The sequence below is a fragment of the Lineus longissimus genome, chromosome 8 (assembly GCF_910592395.1).
Source record: "Lineus longissimus chromosome 8, tnLinLong1.2, whole genome shotgun sequence".
Lineage (NCBI taxonomy): Eukaryota > Metazoa > Nemertea > Pilidiophora > Heteronemertea > Lineidae > Lineus > Lineus longissimus.
Window position 1 is genome coordinate 19,613,735 of NC_088315.1, and position 20,469 is coordinate 19,634,203.

General features: G+C 41.7%; 2 protein-coding genes across 8 annotated transcripts in view; one reads left to right on the plus strand and one right to left on the minus strand.

Moving 5' to 3' along the window:
- Positions 1-131: 131 nt before the first annotated feature.
- LOC135492719 (centriolar satellite-associated tubulin polyglutamylase complex regulator 1-like) lies at positions 132-12,408 on the minus strand. 6 transcript variants are annotated; one of them, XM_064779312.1, is made up of 10 exons: positions 12,269-12,408; positions 11,552-11,654; positions 10,873-11,003; positions 10,521-10,605; positions 10,265-10,350; positions 9,357-9,561; positions 8,985-9,094; positions 8,199-8,259; positions 4,747-4,788; positions 132-735 (listed from the first exon to the last, which is right to left on the minus strand). In XM_064779312.1, the coding sequence occupies exons 1-10, from the start codon at positions 12,303-12,305 to the stop codon at positions 525-527; spliced, it is 1,071 nt and encodes a 356-aa protein (XP_064635382.1). In that variant the 5' UTR covers positions 12,306-12,408; the 3' UTR covers positions 132-524. The 6 variants fall into 6 exon arrangements, with proteins under 6 accessions (XP_064635382.1, XP_064635383.1, XP_064635384.1 ...); XM_064779314.1 differs by lacking the exon at positions 4,747-4,788 and adding an exon at positions 6,294-6,348 and having other exon boundaries at positions 561-735; XM_064779315.1 differs by having other exon boundaries at positions 650-735; positions 4,690-4,788.
- A 2,655-nt stretch (positions 12,409-15,063) lies between these two features.
- The window catches only part of LOC135492028 (low-density lipoprotein receptor-related protein 4-like), a 60,780-nt gene continuing 55,374 nt past the window's right edge, over positions 15,064-20,469 (plus strand). For both annotated transcript variants that reach the window (XM_064778107.1, XM_064778108.1), the window contains exon 1: positions 15,064-15,214. In XM_064778107.1, coding sequence (XP_064634177.1) covers positions 15,169-15,214 — 46 coding nt within the window. In that variant the 5' untranslated portion in view covers positions 15,064-15,168. The remainder of the gene's footprint in view (positions 15,215-20,469) is intronic.

Genomic DNA, 20,469 nt, shown 5'->3' on the forward strand with positions numbered 1-20,469 from the left:
ACTGGTCACATGACTGAAGGGCGCATCAATCAAGCAAAGCTCTGGGGATCAGGCCACTGCAGACTTGAAGCCGATCTCAACAGGATGAATATGGCGAAGTCTGGAAGTCACAACAGAAGACTACATGTATCTTTAATTGTAATAATTCATTTTATTTACAATGTAATAAAATACAATACAATTTACATTTACAATACATCACGTGGGTGTTGTAAGTCCTTTTTTAGCCACCCTGCATAGGTCAGGGTCATGTGGCATTATTTCCATTGTCTCCTCTGTCTCACTTGTGCATGTTCCCTTGTACAAGCAATGGGAACATCAAAAAAGCCAAACAAAGGTTTTTTGTGTGCAGTGCATTTTAACATGGAACAATTCAAGGAAAACTGCACACAAGCCAACAGTCCTCGGATAAACAGCCTTATAGTCTTGTGAGGTTTTCCTCAGGTTTACAAAAGTGAAAAGTTCATTGAAAACTGGACGAAAAGCACAATCACAGGTCCAAAAGTCTCCAGAGAATGTCAATACTATGGTCCAGAAGAATCAGAGTCGGATGATTCCTCCGAGTCCGAACTAGAGCTGCTGGGGGTCGTGACAGATGTCCGTCTCGGACGTGCCACTCTCTTCGTCTTGACCTTTTTCTTCTCAGTTGTTTGTTTCGGTGCCGATCCCGATACTGGTCGCGTTGACATTTTCGTCTTACTCGTGCTGCGAGCAGTACTTGGACGGATGGTCGGGCTGGAATAAGAGAGATTGGACATTTTAGAGACTGAATGACAGGAACTGGGAACTTTTGAATCCAAAACTACAATGTGCAAATCATGTCTTATTTTACCATTTGAAGTTCAAGTTCAAGTTAACAACACTTTCAAACTCGTTGAGATTCAAAGTCTTACTTTTTCTTACTTGTTTGGTTGGAAATTGAAATACCACTTTTGGTAGGAACTGTTCAAGAAAGTTCAAATGTGATCCGTCACAGCAAAACCAGGCGCATGTCGCTCTGAGCTTGGCAGGTTGAGACAGACTGTTTGTTCATTTCTCTATTGTCTGCCTATTGTGAAATATGAGCACATCAATTTCTTCCATTATCTTCTGGTGTCATTTAGGCTCATCTTCTGTGCGACATGCGCCTGGTTTTGGTGTGACGAGTCACAAATATTGATTGGATGTCTAGTGACTTGGGCCAGGATATTACAGAAGTGCTTATCAAGACTATCATGCTTAATATCAAGATTAATCTCACTTTTCCAGTCAATGAAATCACATTCCTGATCTTAAAATAGTTTTGAAACCATGTTTCAAGCTTGATTATAATAAACCTTGGATGTGAAAGGGTTAAAATTCTCGTAATGTAAACAATGAAAGTGCGGTTATTTTGGTGGCAATGTTTGTGGGATTATATGGAGCAGCGTTCAAATTATTAACAGCAATGTCGTGCGGTGCCGGGGACAAAAACTGGGGACGAGCCCAGGAGGAGTGCCTGCCTATTGTTTACAAAATGCTTCAGGATCTTTGCCATAAATCGTCATTTTAGGATGAGCGAACAGGGCACAGATTGGTTGGAAATGAATTTTAACGCTTTCACACCCTAGACTGAAACAGCAAAATAGAAAACGAGTAACATGAATTTTCGAATCAACAAGCTAAACAAAAACAAGGATGGGGATAAGCATTTTTATCTTAGGCAGACAGTCAGGGGAGGAGGTCTAGCAATGAAAGACAAGTTCTCATAATTCAGGTTGTTTTTATAATGTATAATGTAACCAGTACCCATTCACATCTGGATGAAGTAAGACATGTAAGGCAAAGGGACCTGCCCAGTCTCAGGCCGGCTGTGGGGATCGTACCAGGGACCTCAGGACTGCTGGCAGAGACCCGAGCCACTACACCACATCGGCTCCATAAAGACATGAACCCACTACTGGCAACACCAGGAATAGAATATGCCGGCCAGAACCTGGCTCTTTGGGTTAGTCAACTTGACTGGTCGCAGAGAACTTATTTCCCATTAGATGAAAGTAAAGTGCACTTAAAGGGGAACGTGCCAGAAGAAATTCATTTGGTGACAATATCTTTTAAGTATGAATTTGCTCTAAGCTAGAAAAAAACATATTGATGTATTTTATAACAACCATAACACGCTATTAAACAGACCAGATTGTAGCCAGGCTACAGGTTTGAAAACATTTTTGGGAAGAAACATGTTTAGGTTTATTGTAGTTATCGCAGGTCCCGGTGACAAGAATCAGTGGTCGCAGCAACCTGGGATCAATATCAAATCCAGCGATTACCAGTTTTACCCGCGGACAAAAGGTCTTTTTGTCACACATCACAGCGATTATTATCACAGGTTGCCATGATGAAAATTGCTTGTCTGCGGGGTGTTTAGGTTTGTTTGCCAAATATGTTTTCAAGACCTGTGATGTTACCAGGACGGGAACAACTCTGAGGTCAGAATCACAAGACACCATTCTCGATCCGATGCGTAAGAAAATGCATCGATCTGAAAATGTTGTCATATAATTCCGCATGTGACCCTCTCCTACCGATTGATCTAGCGATTATAATACTGATCTAAGTCAGGTTTGGGCAAACTGGGGGAAAAAATAAACATATTAATGTCATGCTCTGTTGAGAAACTGACATAAATGGTGAATCAAATGAATTATAAACAGCAGTCAACTCAGTCCAGAGACCAAATTTACTTTGTGTACACTTCTAATCCTGCCAAGGGGTGTCAACACAATACACTGAATTCTGCATTGATCTTTTTGATGAGTTGGCTTATACCTTTCTCAAAACAAACGATTAACTAACATGATCTGCTGCTTAAGAATCAATTCCAACTTATCCATAGTAAACTATTATGCCAGGAGTTTCTAAAAGCATGGTGAATCTTTGCGTTATACTTGTGTCAGAAGAGAAAGCTTAGCTCAGTGTTTTCAGAACAATCTGTGTATTGTGACCGAACAGAAATGACTAAAGGAAACACAGGGTGTCCCAAAGTTTAGAATTTCAGTATTTTGACCTTATCTCATAACAGAATTTCTTAATCTGCAAATAACTTTGGAATTTTCCATATATGGCATCTCTCAGTTCCAAAAACATGCGATTCAATGTTATCCGGTGTCTTTTTAAGGGACACCCTGTTTTTTTCTTCACAAAACTTTACCAACCGGCAATGGCGTTATTTGTCCAGCTGAGGGCTGTCAAAATAGTAAAGGAGACCATAATTGAGGAACTTGGTCCAAGATATAACAGACTAAAGTTAATGCCAACTAGCACTTATGTCTTATTTGTGTAAATGATGTCATGCCATGCACTGAGTCATGCATTGTAATGCATTGCGACATGACGTCATAAGACTGGTCTGTTGGACTCTCATAGTGGAGGGAATGATGTACTAGACAGAACTGTACATCGCAGGGGAGTGTTTAATGGCTGTCAGCAATTCCTTGGAACTATCCCTTTAGCAGTATCTTGCAAATATTGTAATCAACATCAAATAGATCAAGTACAATTTGGAAAAAAATATTATACGATTACACAATACAAACAAAACAAGAACTGACTAATGCAAACTATATGACAACAATGATATTTCTGCAATTGCAAACGGTTTGAATTTTTCTCATAAAATGACCATTCACCAACACGGGCACTGATACAAACAACATACACATTGGTAATTAACTATTAGGGTCAGGGTAAAACAAGATTCACAGTGTACACTTTGTTATGAATTCCACAGTCAAGGTTTCACAAGTTGGAGGCGGTCCCCAGCCCTTATGATTGCAAGATATTTGGCCCTAGCCTTGACGAGTTTGTTTCAACCTCAGCTGTTTGTGGTGTTGATTCTATCTAAGTCCAGAAAGGATGGCATACTGTAACCTCCCTTAGCTGACACCTCTCTAATAAGCCCTCTCTATTTTAAAAAGACACAAATTTTGGTCCCAAATTCGTTGTTTTCATTCTATCTGACCGCTCTATTCAGGACACCTCAAGGACAGCACTTGCTAGTCCTGAGGGTGTCCCTTGAGAGAGGTTCACTGTATAGACAAGACTGAGATTAGTAGTTTTATATTTACGATGTGGAAGCATTGGAAAGAGTTGTCTGGTGGTTCTAGGGTGTTAAACGGTTAGAGCCTACGATGGGCTACAGCTGGCCATGTAATAACAAAGCGTAGCTACATCAACTTTATAGAGGTGAATCTGCAAGCTGGTTCTGCAGCTTGGAGGGGGCTTAATGGTGACATTAGGATGAAGCCGTACCTTGGGATACCGAGGCGGGTGATATACACAGCTTGCACGATGCAGTTACGGATGCAGCTAGTCTCGCACAATGCAACAGATGGAACTATATGCCGATTATACTAGAAGCTTCTGCCAAAATGGCAGAATAGCATGGGGCGGTTATGTGGACACCTGGAAATCCTGGCCATCTTTTGGTTAAAACTGTAAATCATTTCGAAGAATTTTTCACGTTGCCGTAGCATGTATTGTTTTAAAATGGCATTTACTGTGTGTCTGTAATGAAAGCACAGTGAGGAGAAAGTATTTCATTTTGGCAGAAATTTCTGGGTAGCGTGATGTTACCGATGGATACCAATAAAAAAATTGGCCTAAAATGCTCTGCGGAAACCTAAGACCAAAAGACCAGTACACCAGGGTCCGAGTTAAACGACAGGAAACCTTTTCCAAGCCCAGCATCAGTCGGCCAGTTTCAACACCGTAAGATACTCTTCTAACTTTTCGCGCTTTTTCTTCTTTTTGCCTGTCGAACGAGCAGACCTAAAGGGAAAGTTCACCAGTTAAAATGGTTAGTATAACACGCCATGCACAAAGAAAAGTAAGACTGGAAAATGTGGTTGTGTACACTTTAAACATTGACCAATCACCACCAAAAAAAAAAATCGCCCATACTTTTACTTCCCATGATTCTGGGGAAGGACAATCCATAACAAATTAAGAACGTGAGTTTGATAACCTCCAATTGTGTAAATACGTACTAAATATAAATTTCAACATCAAAACTGATGTCAAATACCAAATGTATATACAAGTTTTAGCAAATTTGCGTCCATACCAATGGTGCCTGGCAATGTTTATCTCTGTTTGCCTGTGCCACAATAAAATACAATGAAAATGAATGGTGTCCGCCTTTGAATACACAACTTCTGTATCTGGTAAGGTGTGAATCACTCAATATAAATTTGACAAGATGTAATTTTTGAGCGCATTAAAAAAAGCGACATCCAGAATAGCACAGCGAGAGAAAAGCTTGTTTGCTAGAGGGGGGGGGGGGGGGCTATTAAGGCTTGGGAAATGCTGGGTCAAGATTACAAAAGGATTGATGAAAAATATTCTGAAGATGGAGCTGGATGGTATTGGTTGCCATTGCAAATGGTCGGCAAGGATCTTTGGATGAAGAGTGGTTGCCAAGTGAAACGAAGGTTGCTGAGCAGATATATTAAAGAATAATTAATCAATTTATATCATGACAACTCCAAACACCTCAAGCATCACACTAACAGATGCCCACATGCACACACCACCCTGAATGGCTTGGGGACACAGACGTTTAGCTCAGCTTGGATGGTTTTGAGGAAAGCTCTCTCAGTACAAATGCATTGCGCAGTGTCGTTACTTTAGACCGCCAGGAATTTAAGGGTTGACCATAGGCACTACCATTATGACTAGAATTTTAAAACCAAAAGTAATAAGAACTCTTTCAAAATGAAGTGAATGCCAGTTTAAAGAGTGGGAGCCTGTCCTCTGGAAAATCAATACAAACTCCCAGCCTTGAAATTGGCATTCACCTTGTTTTAAAATAGTTCTCATTGCTATAGGATCTGGCCAAAATAGAGGTGCCTATATAGCCCAAAGGTGACTACTCGAAGAATTCTTTCTGTTGTAGGGTACTTATTTTGATCACCAGAGTCATCCATGCCAGGCCAAATGACCGAGTATTCTACAGAACCTCTGTCACGTCTGTATCCACCAGTCTGAAACCTTCCCAAACCACTCTCCTATTTCCACAGACATGCATCAATTCAGACAAGTGAAGAGCTCACTGAGTTGGATCTGTTTAAGTTCCGTGGACAACCTTGCGAGTGAGTCACTGGCAACGGAAAACTTAGCAATATGAATTCACAGGCAATGGAAAACTTTGCAACAGGAATTCAAAAGCAGTGGTCCCAGAATTTGAAGTTGTCCACAGCTCAAAAACTTATCTCCCGTCGAAGCCCTGATCAGTAGTGAGTGAAAACACCAGTGCGTTAGAACACGAGGCTTACGATGTCAGCTCCCCGTCCGTAGCAGTGAGGTGGTCGCTCTTGTTCGGCAATTTGCCTAGGAAGATAACGTCAATATCCGGGGGATAAATATGGTCAAACGATTCCAATGTTTGCATGTAGCTGTTGAAAATGTAAACCTTTGGCCTCTCGTGACAAACTGAGGATGTGCGCAAGTCACCTCCCACTCACGCCTTGAACACCAAAGGTAGAGGTTTTCATAGTGCATTTGGTAATGCATTATGCCACTGTGCATTAGAAGGCTACCTGGATACACCATCACTTGGTAGGCTCAACTGGAGGCCCAGTCTTACGAAACACAATTCCCTGTATCAGCGAATCCTTCATGTATATGCCCCAGAAATGAATTATCCAGAACTTTTCGACAAAAAGTAAACTTCCTTGAAAAAGATATGAATTTAGGGACAGAAAATGTCAATAGATATGACAAATAGGATAGAGCTTGGTAGCTTTTGGGCAAACCAGGGGTGGGGGAGGGTCACTCAATACAAAGTCCAGCCCCATGTACGTTCCAATTATAGCAATTAGGCTTCTAATTTTTGCTAATCAGCACAATTCAGTGTAAACTTAAAGACTTGGGTATTATCTTGTGATTCTCATGACTGTGTGTGAAAGGCTTATTGCCGACATGAATAGTGTGATGACGAAGTTCTTCAGACTCTGTTCATTGAACTAATAATACTAATAGCCATTTGATTGTAAATGAACCACCCAATTTACTCAGTGCAAAAGGGGTTTTGATTTACTCAAGTGAGCACGTAACATGTCCCAAAGGCAGCCTAGTATTTCAGGCTGGAATGCACGTGGGATATGAAGTCATATAGAGTGACCCCCCTTCCCAAACCCGGGAGAAGCATCTACTACAGTAGCTAGTTAAGCTCTACACTAGTTACTCTTTGTTTCTAGAGGAAAATTACTATAAAGCATTGTAATCTACAAGGGAAGGAGAAATGCATCGAAAAAATATGAGCGTCATCTAGGACATTATTAGCTCTATAAATGATATGGGCGATTGTATTGTAAAGTAGGAGGAAACTGGAGACCCTGGGGGAAAACATTCACCATGGAAGTTCACCAGATGACTGGAATGTTCCAACAAATGCTATATTTTTTATGTTTATGAAATGAAAATTGCTGTCTAAGCTAAAACTGTAAGAAATTGTAACAAACTGCACATGACGTAGACCGTTTTCCATAAAATTTGTAACGTTTTCAAATCAAAACTGGACAACATCTGGTGAACTTTCACAATCACAAACAAGATATACACTTTGAAATAATTAATCATCCAAGCTCCCAGTTTTTGAATTATCGATAAGAGTTTTTTGATGAGAAATAGGGGTTGTGTTAAAAACTTCAATTTTCATTAATTATTTCAAAGTTTTGCCACTAACAAGAGGATAACTAATAAGGGAGCTACAACATCTAACAGAACAGCGATGTTTAGGAGGCAGCGTGCGGAGAATGAAGCGAAGCAGATACTTAAATACCAGGGCCTAGCATACAAGGAACAGAATCTTGATGATTTACCAATGTTTTGACGGCGACAAAAGTTTGATTCAACGATCAAATCTACTCGAGGAAAGCGGCCTACAAAGGAACGACTTTTGTTGCTGCGACCTGTGATCATGATAACATGCAACACAAATTGCTTGTCTACTTCAAAAATTGCTTGTCTGCAGTGGTCACTGCGAGACAAGAATCAGTTATTGCACTGACCTTAGATCAATATCAAACCCTATGCAGTTCATGTATCACAAAATGTGCGCAAAGCCTGAACAATTTCAAATGCATATTTGCGCAATTTCTGTCTCCGAAAAAACAGAGTAAAACCATCAGGACACAGATCCTGGTATATTTCCTATCCCTGTCTAAACCCTGACTTACACTTCTTGCACATCTTTCTCAAGTATTCCGTCATAGATATCATCACGATGCGGTAACATGCCTTAAATTCAAATATGATTAATGTGTATGTGTGCTCAATCAAACACATCCATGGTGCGGTGATACTCAGGGGGGGGGGGTCACACAGGAGGAAGAGCCTCCAAAAAAACTGTGGCACGTGCGCCTTTAAAAATGTGACCTGTCACAGCAAGACCAGGCGCATGTCGCTCTGAGCTTGGCAGTTTGAGACGGACTGGTTGTTCATTTCACTGTTGTCTGCCTTTTGAGAAATCTAAGTACATCAATATCTTCATTTATCTCCTGGTGTCATTTAGGCTGATCTTTGGTGCCACATCTGCCTGGTTTTGCTGTGATGGGTCAGAAATGACAAACTGCAGCATATTATTTGGGATAGATTTGAAAATCACAACAAAAGGGCAATTTTTCAAATTTCAAAATCAGATTTAGCGATATTATTAGCCCCAGTAAAGCAAAACAATTTCTGAGAAGTTTTCTTCCAAATATCTTACTTTGCACTTCACCGAAAACCCATTGGTTTCTGACTGTACTGATGAAAAGAACACTCTTGGAGAATTTCTTAAGACCGGTAACACCTGCTCTCAGGAAACGAGTGTATGGGTACCGGTACAGCCCAATAGGGGGTCACCTGTACCTGTAGTACTAATGCAATGCACTACATGCATGAAATGCACTACTAGGAATCCCGTCTGGCCAATGGTTTTGCCCGTCAGGTGTTATGTGTGGATTAGATATACTCATTCTTACCTATGTCTCCATTGATGATATCACATTTTGCCAAAGCCATCAGGAAGCCATAGAAGGAAACTCTAGGTGCAGTGGACAGGATCTCCTTAAGGGCGTTCAGTGGTGGCGTGCTGAAAAAAAATCAGATTTCAGTATTAAAGGGAGACTATAGAGGACTTTGAGCGTCATGATGGTGCAATGACGTCGGGAAAGATGTCACGTCAAACACACCGGAGGCATGAACTTCTTGTGACACCAACGCCTCACAACTGCTAATGGAAATGGTTAATTGAGGACTCAAACGTAAATTTTGGACAACACTATCAGGACGTACAACGAAGGAATGTTTAGACCGATGATAATCGTCCAAAGCATCAACAGGCGTAAACCTACCTAAAGTCGGTCTTTTCTATAATTGGCGTCAGAGCCCTGAAAAATTGTAGCGAATCAACTCCTTCTGTGTTGAGAGAGGGCGCCATCGCCTTTTCCTCCTTGGCGTGAACATTTGCCTGGTCCTCGGATGTCGGAACAACGACAGTATCCCGGCCTGCTGACGACGCAAGAGCCTTGTAGACATCAGAACATTTGGACAAAAACTCTGGAAAGAAGGGCGATGTTGTTGGTAAAATATGTTAGAATCTGATAAAATAATGTTTTTTATCAGGCAATTGGTAATTTTCTTTGCATACAGTTGAACCTCCATATCTCTGTTGGCAGGACACTCTCCCTATAAGGGACTGTGACGCTGGTCCCAAATGGGGTGTTTCTACTCATTCTGACCTCTATAGTCGGGACACCCTCCTATTAAGGAGACATCAGAGACATCACAACGGCCAACATGACTATATGTAAACACAGACGAGAGACACCGCAACGGCCAACATGACTCTATGTAATCCCAAATTATAGACACCACAACTGCCAACATGACTCTCTGTAAACACAGACTATAGAGACATCACAACGGCCAACATGACTCTATGTAAACACAGAATACAGAGGCATCACAATGGCCAACACGACTCTATGTAATCCCAAACTATAGAGCCACCACAACTGCCAACATGACTCTATGTAAACACAGACTATAGCGACAACACAACTGCCAACATGACTCTATGTAAACACAGACTAAGACACGTGCCCCTGCTCGATAAATACTCTATGGAACAAAGGAGGCCTCGCATTAAACATATAGATCATTGACCCTCGGCGCTCAGGGTCAGACGGTATCAAATCAAAACGCTATGAGATCCCAAACTGTAGGAATAAGATGACCATATTTCATCTCGAGTCCTTACCATCATAGTAAAATTGTATTTGAAATGCATAGAGGAAGTCAGCAAATGAAATCAGACAATCCTGGGCATCTTCCATTAGAATGATTCTGAAATTAGAAATAAGAAATTTCATTTTCTGCTTTTGTTCATGTGCTTGGTTGGATGACATCTACCGATTTCTGTCCTCAAACTTGCTTTTAAACTTGTTCCTTACAACCTCGTTCAAAGCACTTACCATGTTGAAAAATGTGAAAAGGTCTGGGATTCATGTTCTTACCTGGCAGTTTTTTGAACCACATCAAAAGGAAAGTCATAACACAGCAGACAGATCAAGGAGTGGTATTCTTTTATCGTCAGCAGATCTGTAAAAAGAGTATTTTTCAGCAATTACAACTGTGATGAAGTTTTGGATTGTGTGACACTTAGCTGTGGTTTTGTCCAGGTGGTGACACTTTGGCCGCAAGGTAAATGGCCCACCATCTTTGGGGCAGTTGGAGCAATTATACACTCAGCTTAGCACCACAATCACATGTTCACATATTGGGATGATTTCAAAATCACATAGCTTATCTTGCAGAAGTTAACAAGCCACAAGATACTAACCAATTTTCAGAGTTTTTGGCACATACCTCCTTTTTTCCCTATATGTCGGAAACATTTCCATATCGTGCGGACAAATGAAGACCTATTGTGTGGTGTTATCCGGATGAAGTTGTACTCCCGATATAACGTGTGATTGCCTTCTCGAACACTTGTGAAACTGTACGGGGGCAATAAAACCGATCAGAGCATTTCATAGAATGAAAAAAAAGCCATACCATTCTAAACTTTCAGCTTAATTGAATTCTCTAACAAAGAATTCTTCAAGGACGGATTCCTGGGTCTCCACCCTTTTGAATGAGATTCTCGGGACCCGAATGTCAAGGCCGGGGCTGGCTAAAAATGTTCAGTTTAGCTGCCAATAATTCATGTTTGATGTCAGAATGACATTTTTGTAGGGTTGGAGTTGAGATATGTGTCCATGAATACAGTGGAACCTCCCTTAGCGGATACCTCTCTACTAAGGACACTAGTTTTGGTCCCAAATTGGTTGTCTACCTGCAATTTCACCTCTCTAATCAGGACATCTCTCTATAGTCTATATTAAGGACAGCACTTAATGTCAGTCCCGATGGTGTCCTTAATAGAGAGGTTCGGAACGAGTTTACAATCCCCGATCACACCCCAAAAAAAGGTCATCGGTTGACTAACGAAGCACCACTGTTCAATGGATTTATAGTTGAATGCGAGAGGTTCTACTGTACTTACTAATCGCTGAAGAACTTTGTGGCATTGACCTTGGGGTTGTCCTCCTTGTGTTCTAGGAGCTGAGAGACGGCATCCTCAAGGTAAACAAGCACATGGTGCTGAGCTGCAATAGATAAGTGGGCATTCAATTTTTTCATGACTGTCCAGTAAACGCCCTTCTATCGTACAACGGACCGGTGTAAACAGTAAATCAGTGCACCTGATTTTCTCCCATGGCATAGGCTATGCATTGTGAAAATCCTCATGCAACTACTCAACGCATTCCCATGTCTCCATCACAGAGTTCCTGCACTGCGTTCGACTCTGGTCAATCACGGCCTATTTTACATAGTCTTTGGAAATTTCGGAACATTTCCAAGTCACTGTCAGTGACAGAGCTAGAGAACTACACTATTTTATATATCATATGGTATTGTTAATTGTATCGGTAGGCCTAGCAGTAGCTAGCTTACTCAACACTTAGGCTCAATGTCAAATCAGCTGGCTGGCTTATCTTTATTTTAACCAGGATAAAGATCGATGGCATGTCCGAAATGTAGATAAAATTATACCAATGATGACATGTCAGGCCTCAGCTCTTTCAGCGCCCAACGGTGAAATGAATGAACGTAAAACATGTCAAATTCAAAAAGCTCTCAAGCTGAAAAGATGATCTGAAAAATGGAAACGAAAAGCGTCCATGACAACAACACTAAAACGCATGAAATATGCATTTACATAAATATCTCTCAGCTGAAACTGTGTATCTATCCATGGGCGGTATCTTTAGGTCCCAGACTGCATCATAAGATATATTATCTGATGAAAGACTAGTGATAAATAAGCAGATATTTAGGAGAAAATCTCAGGCTCCACGTCGGAAAGTAGGGGTAGGTGTAAACTGTGGACGAAAGTGTGGACGAAAGTGTGGACAGCGGCCCTCTAAATTATTGCAGTTGCTCCGTTCAGTTTTTTATTACTAGACCTTTGTTATTGGCCTGTGGTGTTGCTTTACCACTGTGAGTGACTGTACTGCTATAAAAGACACATACATATAGTATACACTCATAGTCATAAGCTGACCCATTAAAAAGATTATAATGCATAATATACTGCAATTTCTTTTAAATATATTGAAAAACAAAGAAATGCCAGCCCACCAAACTTAGAGGGCCGCTGTCCACACTTTCGTCCACACTCTCGTCCACATTTTACACCTACTCGGAAAGTAGTACTAAAAGAAATCAATGCGTGGTATCACTGTCCAGTAGGGGTGCTATCTGTGCAATCAGAATGTAGTTTCTCGGATATCATGAATTAAAGTTGTTTCTGGCGAACATTCTGATGAACATTGAGCCTCATAATGTTCACCAGCGTAGATTTGGGGATCCAATTAACCCGCTAAGCCGTGAAGCGTGGTGGACGCGTGAAATTAAGACAAAAACGACCTCAAACCCTGAAATTATCATGGACCTGTCAAAAATTCAATGGATTTATGCCCTGCAAATATTAGGTTCGAGTGAGATGTGAGATATTGGGAAAAAGTTATGGCAGTTGATGTATAAAGGAAAATGGCTTAAAATCTATTAGTAGTGTGTAGCTCAGGTGGCACTACACAGTGCGGAGGACGGTATCAGGACGCGCGTCAGATTGGCCTCCTGCTCGCGCTACAGCGGTATAGTTCAAGTTCCTGCCGAGCCTAAATTAAATCTCACAGCCTCATCAAGTGGCAGTTCTCTATAGTCTTAATTCACGTTGCGACTGTCCAAGTGAAAGGCAAGTCTTGCTGAAAATTTATTGGAAGGAAATCTTGATCTTCACATGTGATCCTGAATTTGACCATTAACTTGATCTGTCTCATGATTTCAGAGGTGACTGACCCATCGGCCCATGAGGTGTGAAAGCGAGAATGATGAGTGCCAGTCTTCAGAATGACGAGGTGGCAGTGCCCAGTTTAAGCAGGTAGGATGCAGAACTTGTGTAACCAAACCGCGACTCAGATCCACCTGATGCATATGATCGTATATCCAGAGCAGGCTAACGAAACGTCTCTTCCATCTTGACCCTCAAATGTATTGACATCGCTCAGCTTCGAGACAACGTTCGTATATGGGCGGATGCTACGGGGGCAATAGCGCTGGAAGTTCAGGACGGACTCTTCGGATCGATACCCCAGGGTTATAACTGCAATTTGCGCAGAATCGTAGTGGCAGGCAAGAAACGCACAGGGGAACAAATTCTCATTCGAGATGGAGACTGGTCTTTAGGGCACAACAATTAAGCTTCTGAGACGCTCCCTATAATATCGATATTTCATTTTCAGGGTCATGGAACAACTCTTTCCTCCGTGAAAAGCCCTCCATGGAGACAGAAATAACACTGGGTCAAGTCTCAGTAGAACCATACCGTAACCCGACGTCACCAACCAGGGAAGGACACGTTTTCCAGTGGTCATTCTGCTACACTAGGATACGAATCCTACCAAGCAAACTGGAGCGCCAACTGTTCACAAATGACGTGCCTTCATAGCTTTTTGTTAGAAATATCTTTTTGTAAAACCTATTAGTGATTTTTAGATATCGACAGGTGAAGATACCAGTTCAAGTTGAACATTTGAGTTTGTCCAAAACATTTCAAATGCTAGATTGAAAGTTTCACAATCAGTGGTTGTTTGTACATTTCATCATTGGTGTCCGTTCATAATCCAGGACAAAATTTGACACGTCCTTCCTGTGGTGGTCGTTTAACTTGCATAAGCCCGTTGATGATGTCTTTTAACGTGGCGATAAGTTGATTGGACTTAACTACATGAGGTAACGCCCAGTAAGTGTCTTGACTTTGTCGGCAACAAGCGGTTCATGTGAAGAACAATCAGGACCGAGTGGGTTGTCGCACCACTTTCGCTGTCACAATCACATCAACATTATCAGGATGATCAGGTCACAGATCGCCGATGCTTCGGGGGAGTTGGGCGAAAAACTCTGGGGTAAAAGCAGAAAATTTCCCCTGGAAAAGTGTCCGGGCCTATTGTATTCTGTCGGATAATGCTATAAATGGTTCTGTACCAGATGATGCCATGACCGCCAATACCTCCAGATTAAAGTGAGTGATAGAATGTTTGGTTCGCTGACATTCTATCCCCGGCTGTAGAAACTCCCAGAAAAAAGTTGTAAATTCTACTCTAATAATTTATTGTTCAATAAAGATATTAAAGGACAGTGTTGGTTCTTGTTCTTCGATTTGCCGCTAGGGTTCCGTCGTTGGATGTCAGCAATCTCATCAGCGCCTCTAGTGTCAATACTAGTTACTTAAGTTACCAGATCTATGCATAGCTCGCGATTGCAAATATGATTTATCAAAAATATGGATTAATAACATATAAAAATACCGATTGAAAAAGCCATTATGAGAGATATTTGTAGTATTTTTAAAACTAATTTTGAACTTTACCTGGAAAAAGCAAATCGACGGTTCTAAGTTGACATGTTGCTAACTCTGCCATCAATTAGATTAGCAGTGTTAGTGTATGGGGTTCGTGAGGAGTTTATGTTGAAAAGTGTGCTAAATTCTTGTTAATAACTTTGTGGATTCTTTGCTATTTTTGAGGATTTACTGATGATTTGACTCAGAAGGGAATTATGTACCGGTTGGTTGCATTGGTTTTAGTGGCAGGCGTTGCTTTAGGTAAGTTTACTCTCACTTAAGATTTCTTTCCTTTTCAGAAAGTAAGGAACTGTATAGCCACTAGACTCACTATAGGCTAGGCCTGGTATGGACTGTAGCATTGGATTGGTAGTGAGTGGATACTGCTACTGTAGAGGTTCAGCACTACTCTGTCAGCAGGGTCAGGGGCCGCCCTAGGATAGCTTTATTGTCTAATTTCGGTGGCATTTAGTAATCGTATTGCCTTAATTTTCAGAAGATGCCTACATTAGGCCATGGGAATGATTAATCCTGTTTACCGTCCAAGAGATTTAAAAAGATGATGAGGCTTTTTTTCATTTTTCATTATTCATTATCAGTTTACAGTCTAATTTACTGGTCAAAACACGCGATTCAGCAAGTTCCAGTAAATGGAAATCAGGTCGGTCATCAACATGAGGCATTGAAAAAATGTCATTATTATGATGAAGAGCCTACCCTGCCAAGTTTTTATTGTGTTTTTCAATCATTTAAGGTAAAGATGAACCACTGGAAAGATTATTTCAATAAAAAAATGATGGCAACAATAAAATAAATAGATTTTTTAAAAATAATGAAAATATTTCATGTTCGCTCAGAACCCATGCGGGAGGTGGACGGTAAACAGGATTAATAATTCCCATGGCCTTAATGATTTTTAAAGGCTCGTTGGGCTTGGCCCTTCACAGCACTGCCACAGTTTTGTTGAGGTTCTCCATCACATTGGCCTATTTACAAATTCCTCCACAGGCAATAAAAATCAATAACAGTGGAACCTCCCTTTAGTAGTAGACATCCCTAAGTGGACACCTCTCTATAAGGGACAACCTCCCTAAAAGGGACGAACTCTCTATTAAGGACACTAATTTTGGTCCAAAATTGGTTGTTTCCATTCAATTTGACCTCTCTAATCAGGACATCTCTCTTTTAAGGACAGCACTTGTCAGTCCTTAATAGAGAGGTTCTATTCTAGTTATCAAAGTAATTTGATTTGTGTTGTAGGTTGCAGGGATTTAAATCATGTTTTCGAGTGCTTTAGATTCTCTGTCTGTTGCTGATAAACCTTACCACTGGCACACTTATCATGTCAGAACGGCTTACATTCTCAGATGGGGTCCATTTCAGTAAAGCCTAGGGCCTTTGACCTTGTTTATTTCAAGTTTAGAATAGGCTTAGAAAGATACATGTATCGTGACACCTCATATCAGAGGGAATACTCGCATCAGGTGGCCCACAGAATATCCTACTTTTACAAATAATATCAGCTTAAAGGAATTTCTCATTGAAATAATAAGTTCTCCTCAATTTGGCCAGTTGCTGGCAATAATGCAGCGAAAGACACATGACAACTCTAAACACTCAGCAAACTGGGGAATTGATTCTCCAAGGTGGAATAGGGGGCCTGATTGCCTAGTAATTTCTGTGTTTTGCATTCTGAAATTGATAAAACATTCCCTGAATATCCATTGGTTATTTTCTCCTAAAGCCCCTCCAGATATTCCAAGAAGAAAACTTTTCAAGTTGTTTTTTAATCTCCACTGTAAGTTGTAACACCACATACTGTGACTTGTTATTTTCAAAAATAATACCCCACTGGGTGAGAATTTGAAGATGCAAACTTGACGATACCGTCAAGCATTTTGCAAACCTGAGATCCTACTCTTCATAAGGATAGGGAGAGATTTTGGTAGAGATGAGTCCCCCAGAAATGACCTGAGAGCCTGGCATTGGGAGTATGTTCGCTGAGTTTCTGGTGGGGAAGTTACTTTTTTCTCATCTCTGTCTCTGCAACCTCATACTGTGCCTTGGCCAGGTTTGCCACTGCACAAAACCTTTTCACGAAATCCTGCTTTGTAAACACGACTTGTCAATTATATCTGACAAAATCAGGTCATGGGTTCATTATTCTGCTTTCCTCAACGATCATTTTTTCCATCAATATCATAATTGCTCCAATTTTCATGCCCTGTAGAATCCTGGTCATCCAGTGAGTGTGGCTGTGGAACTAATGTGTATTGTGGAGACTGCATGGCATAAATATTTCTGGTTATTGCTTCTTCATTCGGAAACTCTGTCCGGCCCCCTCTTATGAACCTGGATCGTGTTTCCGTATGTCCCCATGGATGTCCGCCCCGCAAGCTGTCGGGTGACAGCAAGCCTGGACACTATTGGTACCATGTGACAGTGGGCAGTTGGTGCCGCCTGTAACCTGGATCACAGGAAGATAGTCCAGCATTTTCCCAGGATTATCTTCATAGCAAGGGATGTAAAATTTGAGGTGCATGTTGGGTGGCTGTGTTCTCCTCAAGGCCATCTGTCAGAACGGCCTTCCCTAATACCTTGGCAGCTTACCACTCTTCCTGGGAAGCTGCCACCCCTACAATCTACAAAATGTAACTTGCTCTAGAATTTTGTCAAGGGTTTCTTTTGGGCCACACTACCTTTGTCTTTGAAATTGTTGGCCACCCCACCCCGTGTTGCACTCTGGCAAAACTTCATGAATAGTTACAAGGGTACCACCCTACCTAGAAAAAGCCCTGTGGAGAACTCTGGCATGGAGCCTCTGAAGTGATGAGTGCTGGAACAACTGACTTTGAGACTTAGACCTCAACGCTCAAGGACATTCACAATAGTAGCTTGTATAGGCCTAAGCCAAAATGCTTAGCTTTACGAATCCCCAACCATTTAGTGTCTGTCCATCATGATCATGACTATCAAAACAGAAGTGTTGTCACCCAATCACAAAGTCTTGCCTCAAAATAACAATCACCACTAGTAAAATGGTATGATGTCCCATTTCTTCAGCCAAAAACCAACAATCCAACAGTAACATACTGTTTTATGCTCACCCGATACCCATTATATCTAAACACAGTTTAACCTTTATATGTAGGCCTATGACCGGAGGCTAATTGGTCAGACAGATAGGCCTATTGCTGACACGGAGGAATTAGATGTAGATGAAAGCTTTCTCGACCTGGAGAGAAGTTGCCATCTTCCGACTGGACACTGCCACCGGACTCTGGACACTGCTGCCCGGACACTGGACACTGCCACCGGACACTGGACACTGCTTCCCGGACACTGGACACTGCCGCCCGGACACTGGACACTGCCGCCGGACACGAGCTGGACACTGCCGCCCGGACATGAGCTGGACACTGCCGCCTCAACAAACATCTAGAAAACTGGACCTGTGTGAATCTGCCACCTGTGAATTAAAGTGGTTTCTCTGAACAGATGCCAGAACACATCCTGGAGGAATATCCTCTGATTACCAACTTAGGCACATCTCTCCCAGAAAAGCTATCGGGAACAGAGGCAAATTTGCATCGCACTGCCCGTTCTTGACGACCAATGGTTTCAGGCTTTGACCAGTCAAACTCAAAACAGAAGAAGCTCAAGCTAGTTGTTCTTCTGACCAGTGATAATATTAGAATACCTGAAGCCAAGAGGTAGGCTACACGCAAAATCTCTAGAACAACAAACCTTGGTAGAGTGAATGAAAATATTTATCGCCATTTCTTGATAATAGCAGTAACATTGATCCTGTTAGAAGGGAGGGTATGATAATATTTTGCCCTTTCCCTTCTCAACGTTTCAAAATATTTAACGCACATTCGGACTGATGATTTTATGTGCTTTGTCTTGTTGCGTAATGATGTAACGAGGTATTGTGAAGTGGTATGTTTTAAATGCCGTGTTTTTGAAACCTTTTCTGTCAAGACGTTTTCTCAAGTGAAATCGTACGTCCAATAAAAAATGCTTGACATTTCTATCAGGATTGAGAGTGTAAAGTCATGCATGCCGGAGATTGTTGGCTCTGTCGTGGGTGATCTTTGCTGACCACCAGAAAATCGAACGTCGTAGTCGGTTTTTCAAATGATTCCTATAATTCCTCTAATCCACATCGAGAGCAATTTTTGTATGTTATATCAATCAAACGATCAGATCGTTAAGGCCAGATCATACTGCCGAGAAGGCCAGATCATACTGCCGAGAAGGCCAGATCATACTGCCGAGAAGGCCAGATCATACTGCCGAGAAGGCCAGATCATACTGCCGAGAAGGCCAGATCATACTGCCGAGAAGGCCTGATCATACTGCCGAGAAGGCCTGATCATACTGCCGAGAAGGCCAGATCATACTGCCGAGAAGGCCAGATCATACTGCTGAGAAGGCCTGATCATACTGCTGAGAAGGCCAGATCATACTGCTGAGAAGGCCAGATCATACTGCCGAGATGGCCAGATCATACTGCCGAGAAGGCCAGATCATACTGCCAAGAAGACCAGATCATACTGCCGAGAAGGCCAGATCATACTGCCGAGAAGGCCTGATCATACTGCCGAGAAGGCCAGATCATACTGCCGAGAAGGCCTGATCATACTGCCGAGAAGGCCAGATCATACTGCCGAGAAGGCCTGATCATACTGCCGAGAAGGCCAGATCATACTGCCGAGAAGGCCAGATCATACTGCTGAGAAGGCCAGATCATACTGCCGAGAAGGCCTGATCATACTGCCAAGAAGGTCAGATCATACTGCCGAGAAGGCCTGATCATACTGCCGAGAATGCCAGATCATACTGCCGAGAAGGCCAGATCATACTGCTGAGAAAAGTGTCATTGTCGGTGGTCTGAAGATTTCATTGAAGATTTCATTGTTTATAATCAATATACATGTAAACTCAGATAACCTTGAACAGGTTGTCACCAGCTGAAGTGGCAATCAACTCAAATATGTCGCTCACTCTTGGAGCCGGAAAGCGTCAAAGAAATCATGTCAAGAGGAGAAATTGAAAATACTTGTATCATACTTGTAAATGAAGTGACGATTTAGATAGATGATTCAGGACTCCAAATTTCCCTAAGCAGCTATGAATAGCCCTCAGGGAATGAACAGTCTTCTTTAGTAGGAAAAGAGCTCGAAACATTCTGGTAACAAGTTGAAGTGGCTGAGGAGACTGCCGATAGTTTCTGTGGTCTGATGACTTGGTTGCTTATAATCGATATAAACTCGAGATAACCTTCAGGTTACAGTTGAAGTGGCAAACAACTCAATCATGTCAGTCACTCTTGGCATTGGAGCCAGGAAATGACACAGAAATCATGTCAAGGCGGAAATAAAAAGTACTTGTATTTTACTCAAAAGGTGATAGGACCAAAATTAGGTCAAAGCAGCTCTATAAAAAGCCATTAGCAACATTCGCAGCCATCAAATCACCGATTCTTGTTGCAAGGTCCTGTGATGACCACT

Coding starts and splice junctions, on each gene's coding strand:
- LOC135492719 (XM_064779312.1), bottom strand. CDS start 12,305: ATGGATAGATACACAGTTTCAGCTGAGAGATATTTAT. Junction 11,655..12,268: donor TTCAGCTGAGAGATATTTAT/GTAAATGCATAT, acceptor TATCTATTGCAG/CTCAGCACCATGTGCTTGTT. Junction 8,260..8,984: donor TATCATCAATGGAGACATAG/GTAAGAATGAGT, acceptor TTTGAATTTAAG/GCATGTTACCGCATCGTGAT.